We start from the raw sequence: 7,477 nt of genomic DNA on the forward strand, positions 1-7,477 counted from the left end.
CGGCGAGCACAAACCACTCTCTCCGACGAGCTGATTGTTCCGATCGGAACGAGCCACGCTGCTCCCAGCTGAGACGAATTATAACACAAACGAAAAAACATCAATCTGCATTCAGTGTCGGTGGCGGTTAAACATTTCAGCAGGACACAGAAGGGATGTTAGTGGCATCGGAAGACGCCACGCGACCTCTTTATTACCTTGTTGTTTGTACACATTGATTCAACCGACACATTCTGACACACGTCCACAAAGGTTTCATATTGAGTTACGGAAGCACCGAACGATCGCCCGTATTGGGTGTCGCTCCACGACGACAGATGCTGCAGTCAGTAGGACCAGAGAAACCCAACGCAGCCTCAGCCTCGCACAGAGAGCGGACAGATGTTCAAGGGCATCGCATCAAAACTGGAGAAAAAAATATATACCAACGGGGCCGGGAAAACAGTATTTATTGACGGTTGAAACTAATTGCGATATTCCATTGGGGGGGGGGTTCAAAATAAATTAAGATAGAATATGCAATTATAAACACAGAACTTTATTTTTGAACTATTCGATATTTACACACAATTCATTTCCCGGTTGAAGAACGGCCATATTTGTAAATTGACGTTGCTCATCTCCCTACTCCTAAAAGATGCCTTCTCCTCCACAGTAAAAGTAACATTTGGCCGGGGTGGCTCCTCTAAAGTCCGGGCCCCCCCTCTAGAAGCTGTCCAGTGTGTAGCTGCCCCCCCGCCCCCCCCCCACCCCCCCCCATCCGCTGATCAGGGACTTTAAAAGGCCAGGGTTTGGCCACAGATGAGCTGGACCGATAAACACTAGAAACGATGCACAGAGGAGCCCTGAAACGCACAGCGAGACACGGGGATCAGAGCGGTGACTCTACCCCTCGTTAAGACAGAGAATAACCCGTGAACGTGAAACCTTTATGGAGAGGCCGGGTTTGGCTTTATCTCGGTCCTTTTGCAAGTGCCTTGTTGTTGTTGCAGCTCAATCTCTCTCTCTCTCTCCTCCCCCTTCCTCCTGTCTCCCTGTCCAGTTTGAACATTGTAGAGGTGGTCTGACAGACTATCCTCGTGTCTCTCCCTCTCTCTCTCTCTCTCCCCCCTCTCCCCCACTGTATCTCTCCTGCCCCTCACGGTCATCAAACGAGGGCCTCACTCTCCCTCTCTCTCTCTCTCTCTCTCCCCCACTGTATCTCTCCCCCCCCCCCCTCCTCCTCGCGGTCCTCAGACCAGGGTCATGCGCTGGGGCTTCTCCAGGTTGGCCCGGAGTTGCTCCAGGAAGCGCGAGGCCAGGGCGTCGTCCACCAGCCGCCCGTCGCTGGACAGCGTGACCGTCATCAGCTGCTGCGTGCGCAGGCTCTGCTGGTCGGCCGACGGACGCAGCTCCGCCCGGGACCCGCCCACCGCCAGGATGCAGGCCTGGGGCGGGTTGATGACCGCGCTGAAGCCGCTGATGCCGAACATGCCCAGGTTGGAGATGCTGCGGAGGTGGAGGAGGGTGGAGGAGGGCGGAGGGGGGGTGAGTGGGAGGAGGAGGAGGAGGAGAGGATATGATGGTGGGAGGAGGAGAAGAGGATGGAGAAAGATGGGGAGGAGGAGAGGATATGATGGTGGGAGGAGAAGAGGATATGATGGTGGGAGGAGGAGAAGAGGATGGAGAAAGATGGGGAGGAGGAGAGGATATGATGGTGGGAGGAGAAGAGGATATGATGGTGGGAGGAGGCGAGGGTGAGAGGAGGAGAAAAGGATGGAGAAAGATGGGGAGGAGGAGGAGAGGGGGGGGATGGAGAGAGTGGGGAGGAGGAAAGGGGGAGGAGGAGGGAGAGTGGGATGAGAGGGAGAAAGGAGGAGGAGGTGGAGAAAGGGAAAGGGAGGAGGAGGGAGAGGGAGAGAGATGGGGAGGAGGTGGAGAAAGGGAGGAGGAGAGGCGGAGGACAAAGAGAGATGGGTTTGAACCAAATCAGTTTGTAATTGATTAGTTTGATATTTCCACTGTATGTCTGAATAGTTTATTGTAAAGTGGGTCAAGACTATGGGAGTCAATGCTTTTATTTCTATAATTCTACATTTATATTCGATCTCCTTTTCTGTATTATTTTCGTGGTCATGTTATTTTCTTCCTATCCTCTACGTTCTATGAGGTATTGTATTAATTACAACAGTATCCATTTCCCCCCCCCGGGCCTCACGATAAAGAACACATTAAATAAAGCCTGTACACCATTGGCCTGGATACGAACACAAAAGGACTAGCATCCAGGTATAACATAAAAGACACACACGCACACACACACACACACACACACACACACACACACACACACATACACATACACATACACATACACACACACACACACACACATAAATCAGATTATGTAAGGACAAAGACGCGGAGGAGGCGTGCTCGTGCTGCCGGGGTCGGCTCAGGTCTCCCTGGCGTCCCCCCCCCGGGTCTCGTGATGGACGGCCCCCCGGCTATGAGAAGACCCCGCCTCCACATGCATAATACATGCGGCCTGCGGCGCGGGGCCCATTACCAGCTCCTAATAGCGGCCTCGCCCAGCGGCGCCGGGCCTAACGCCGCCGCTGCCGCTCGGATACGCCGGGACAACGGCCGAGACGAGGCATCCATGACAACGACCCCCTGAGTTCATCGTTATGGGAGGGGCAACTCGGACCGCCAGGGAGAGGTAAAGCGGGGACATTAGGCTCTAGCGCTGCCATCGTTACAAGGTTGATCCCTGTGAGTGAGTGAGTGAGTGAGTGAGTGAGTGAGTGAGTGAGTGAGTGAGTGAGTGAGTGAGTGAGAGAGAGAGAGTGAGAGAGTGAGAAAGCGTTACCTGAACGATCCCCCCTGGTACTCCTCTGGCTTCAGCTTCCCGTCCCGAGCCCTCTGGGCCAGCGCCTGGGGAGAGGCAAACGCAACACAGTTAAAAAAAAAACACACTCACCTTACATCACACTGATCATCACTCACACCACACACACACACACACAGACACACACAGACACCGACAGACAGAGACACAGACACACACATATACACACCAGCTGGTTACAAAGCTGGGTCAAAGTATTGAAATGTTGACGGCACGCACGCGCACGCACGCACACCGTCATTCCATCATGAGTCATGCTGGAAAGTTCATTATTTTGTCGTTGCCGTGACAACAGAAAGACAACAAAAGCTACAAGGCCCCTAATGCCTTTAGCAACACAACAGACTTTGTTGTTTGCCATTCAGGTCCATTAAAGTTTATAAGCTAAACCAGCGGTGGACGACTTTAGACCGTCGGGTTTGATGAAAAGTCTTAGGAACGAATGAATAAATCAATAACTGTCACGGGTCGGCCCACGAGGGACAGCGCCGGCACGTCAATAAGGCAATAACACCGTGGCAACCAGAGGAATCCCAAAAACAAATAAGTCCCATACATATTTAATCTGCTGGGACCTCAGACCAGACGTTGGGGGGAGGGGGGGGGGGGGGGAGGAGAACCTAACCTAACACACACACAGGTACACGAGGGCCGGGATGAGGCGGAGGCGGTCGCCGTGACGACCACCCGGTAGAACGCGCTGGGGGCTCTGGGAGGACAAGAGCGAGCGGTCTGCAGTGGCGAAGGGTTCCGGATCATTCAGGGAGCACTCGGGTCGGGGTCGTCCCGGACGGGGCGTGGCTCTGGAGCGTGAACTCCGGGGGGGGGGGGGGGGGGGGGGGGTCGGGCCGACAGCGCTCCGATAGGCTAAACGCCGGAGCGGAGCGGGTGCTCCGGGCCCCGTTGCGTGCGTTCACTGGCCACACCGCAGCAGCGCTTGTTGTTGTTTTTTTTAAGTTAGTGACAATAGTTTGGATTTTATTGCTTTCCTGAGTTTGTCTGCCTTCTGTTCCCCATTCTTTATTATTTTTCATGTCCCTTTCAAGCGGAGGAGAGCGGAAATTTTAGTTCCTTCTCTTGCTCCTCCATTGCACAAGCACACGCGTGATGGACAGGTGAGGTGGATTCCCCCGGGGGGGGTGGGGGGGGAAGGGCCCCGATGACAAAGGGAGCGTTCAAAAGATCCACAGACTGTCTCACGCGGAGGCCGGCGCAGTCAACCTGAAGCAGCTCTCCTCACAGAGCGCTCCCCTCACTAACCGCTGACAGACGGCCAGGTCATTCAAAAGACACTCGACCGACGGCTCCTCACTGCTCCCCACGGCAGCATCTCTCGGTGATCATCTCTGAGCAGAGCAGCGGTGTAACCCGGTCCCCCCCCCCCTCCGGACTGTAAAGACCTCGCGGGGGTCTGGCTAGATAGAACAAAGGAAGCCGTCATCGGTCGCTACCTTAGCGGTGGCAGATATCTCCTGGACGCCCATGTCGGCCGCGTCCTTAATGATGGGGGTGATGAGCCCTTTCTCCGTCGCCACGGCGATGGAGATGTGGATGGAGTCCAGCGCCAGGGGTCCTTCCCCGGACCAGGTGACGTTCACCTCCGGCATTTCCTGTTTTTTTGTGGGGGGGGGTGAAAAACGTCAGGTCTGATCAGGGTCATGGAAACTGTGAGAGGGTGAGAGAGGACTGATGACTTCGGTTACACAACAACAGTTCACGAGGAGACCAGGGGTCGGGGGAGGGGGAATGCTGGGAAAGACTAATGCGGCGTGTCACTTTTTCTATAGGAGATCACCTGCAGCAAAGCAAATGCAGAGAACCGCGGCAGGCGGCCATGTTAGTGCCAGCGTTCCGGGCATTGGCCTGCTCAGGGGGGGCAAGTGAGTCACACGCCTGTTGCCACAGCGATGGACCAGTAGGCATGGAAACGATGCTGAGCGGCGACCAATAAAAATAGGCATGTGTCGTGCACACACCGCGTTCAGGGCGGAATGAGCACGTCTCCTCCCGATGGAGTCGGTTTGGTGGCTCGCGAACGAGACTCACTCCGTGCTAGTATGAAGTGCGGACAAATCGCACGTTCCTCGTTCAGCCGTTCATTTGATTAGTGTGTGATCAGGGGCGGCAGTAGCTCAGGAGGTAGAGCGGGCGGACTGGTAACCGGAAGGTTGCTAGTTCGATTCCCCGTCACCCTAGCGTCGAGGTGTCCCTGAGCTGCTCCTGATGAGCCGGCTGTCGCCCCCTGTGGGGTTGACTCCGCCGTCGGTGTGTGAATGTGCTTTGTGTCGCTTTGGATAAAAGCGTCAAAATCACCTAAATGTAAAATGTAAATGTAGTCTTATTGAGAAGTTGCCAGGGGGAGACTCTGTCAATGTGTTCCATGGAACTAGACGCTCTGATATCGTTGCCTTGATGTAAGCGCTCTGCCTCAATGTGGCCTGCTAAAGATAGAAAGACGTCACAGAAACCTACTTTCCACGGGACTTACTTTGAGCGTGACTGCGGCGGCTTTGATGACAAAGTCGTTGACGGACACTTTGACCTGTTCTGCAAAAAAGAGAGAGAATCCATTTTTAAAAAAAGGAATCGAGGTGAATGAATCGTGATACAGATTATACAGAACTTCATGAACATTTATAGACCGATTCCCCATCATCAGCCTTTGGTAGCACGTAGCCTAACCCTAACCGTTGCTACATGTGCTACATGCTAATGTGCTCCACACATGGGATTGCCACAGGCCAGGCTCTCCCCTAGCAGCTCAGGGTGAAAGACACCTCCCCCCCCGGAGGGTGAAAGACCCCCCAAAGGCTGACAGACCCCCCAAAGGGTGACCAACACCTTGCGTTGCGTAAGCGGGATGATTAATGAGCGGACCGTGACATTGTTCAGCCTCTGAACAAAGGGAAGAAAGGGGGGACCACACACACACACACACACACACACACACACACACACACACACACACACACACACACACACACACACACACACACACACACACACACACACACACACACACACACACACACACACACACACACAGTCAGTCAGCAATGGTCGTCACATTCTGTCAAAGAGTTGCCAACATTAACCTTTGAGACTGCTGGGGAAACTTGAGTTTAATCAAGTAAAACCGTCTTCAGGCATCGTCTTCATCGACGATGACAGCTGTATAATAGATCCTTTCTGTTTGAGATATAGCCCTCGGGTACAAGAATATCACTCGTGCTATTTAATGCCAGTGCATTGATAGGATCTAGCTAGTTCTTTGATGATCACTGAAGGGATCATTTCTAAGTTCCTTGTGATATCCGGGCTGTGGTTTAAATCTAAGTCTAAGACTCACACACAGCATGCTTTAACAACTTCAGAGCAGCGACACCACTCCCCTCCTGCATGGCACTTCAACGGGAGAGAACCTCTGGACTGGGGAACGCACGTTTGAGGGGGAGTTTGTGTGTGCGTGGGCGAGATCCTCAGAATAGAGGCCGGAGACGTCGCTCCTCAAATCCCGAGGACAGAGAGCCACGCTTCCGATCGCATTCCCGCAACGCCGTGCTTGCTTCCCCCTTTCCTCTGAGCCGCCCCTACTCCTAGCGGTCCACAGCGGCAGTGTCAGAAGATAATCCTCTGTGACTCCTAACCAGTCACTACACACTGAGCTGCATACAGGTCTTCACATGCAACCCACCTAACCCGAAGAGCACATGAATACATTCGGCTGGCAGATAACGGCAGGAAGATAATTAACAAGACGGAGGTTTTGAGTTGAAGTCCTGAGAGAAGCTTTAAAACGAACAGCGTCGGCGAGGTGCATCTCTCTGGTGGAAACGGGAGGGCTCGTTGCAGCGTTCTGTCTGAACACAGCCTGCCTAATGAACTGCTCAGGCAACCGAGGCTTTCAAAAGAGCCCTTTGTGTCAAAGGGCCCGCTGGTTTGAGAACCATTGGGCTGTCGGTGTCAGAGGGGGAGGGAGTTAATAAGGGCTGCGGTGAGCCGAGGTGAGGTGGGAGAGGGCGAACTTCTGAGCTGTACGGAGAGGTTTCGCCATAGCGTCCTCTGAGCGACAGCGTGGGAAGGGACTTGTGCAGTCCCTACTCACGGTGAGTCAAACAGCACAACCACGGCCTGCACCACCTGCATCACCGCCAGAGCCAAACGCTCTCTTTTATGAGTAATACGAGACTGAAGGAGAAGATAACCATCGTTAGGACAGGGCGACTGCGTTTGAAGGGTGCCATTTTAGGAGTCTGAATCCAAAAACCATTACAGAGGTTCTAATTACTATGATCACAGTATCCATGACGCCAGCCAGATCTCATTCAAGGTGTTCGTACGTATCATTACAAAAGAGATCCTCAGCCAATAGGGAGGGTGGCAAAATGAAATAAATAAGTTCATAATAACCCGGAGGTTTGAAATTGGCCACGCTGGAGCAAGGATAAACAACGGCCACGGATGAACGGACGCACACGGACGCACAACGTACGAATCAGATTCCCCTCGGTCCCGAGCGCTCATGTGAAGAGACTTTGACAACATCTGTCTCCACAAATAACCATGACTGTTCCCTTTGCCAATGTC

The 7,477-nt window shown here is 53.5% G+C and overlaps 1 protein-coding gene across 1 annotated transcript; it reads right to left on the reverse strand.

Annotated features, from left to right (window-relative positions):
- Window positions 1-750: 750 nt before the first annotated feature.
- LOC311370733 (pyruvate dehydrogenase protein X component, mitochondrial-like) lies at window positions 751-5,433 on the reverse strand. The gene is made up of 4 exons (XM_084489064.1): window positions 5,379-5,433; window positions 4,342-4,500; window positions 2,852-2,916; window positions 751-1,488 (listed from the first exon to the last, which is right to left on the reverse strand). The coding sequence occupies exons 2-4, from the start codon at window positions 4,495-4,497 to the stop codon at window positions 1,233-1,235; spliced, it is 477 nt and encodes a 158-aa protein (XP_084345190.1). The 5' UTR covers window positions 4,498-4,500; window positions 5,379-5,433; the 3' UTR covers window positions 751-1,232.
- Between the last annotated feature and the right edge of the window lie 2,044 nt (window positions 5,434-7,477).

This window comes from Micromesistius poutassou (genome assembly GCF_964030765.1).
Source record: "Micromesistius poutassou genome assembly, contig: SCAFFOLD_5115, whole genome shotgun sequence".
NCBI classification, from domain to species: Eukaryota; Metazoa; Chordata; class Actinopteri; order Gadiformes; family Gadidae; genus Micromesistius; species Micromesistius poutassou.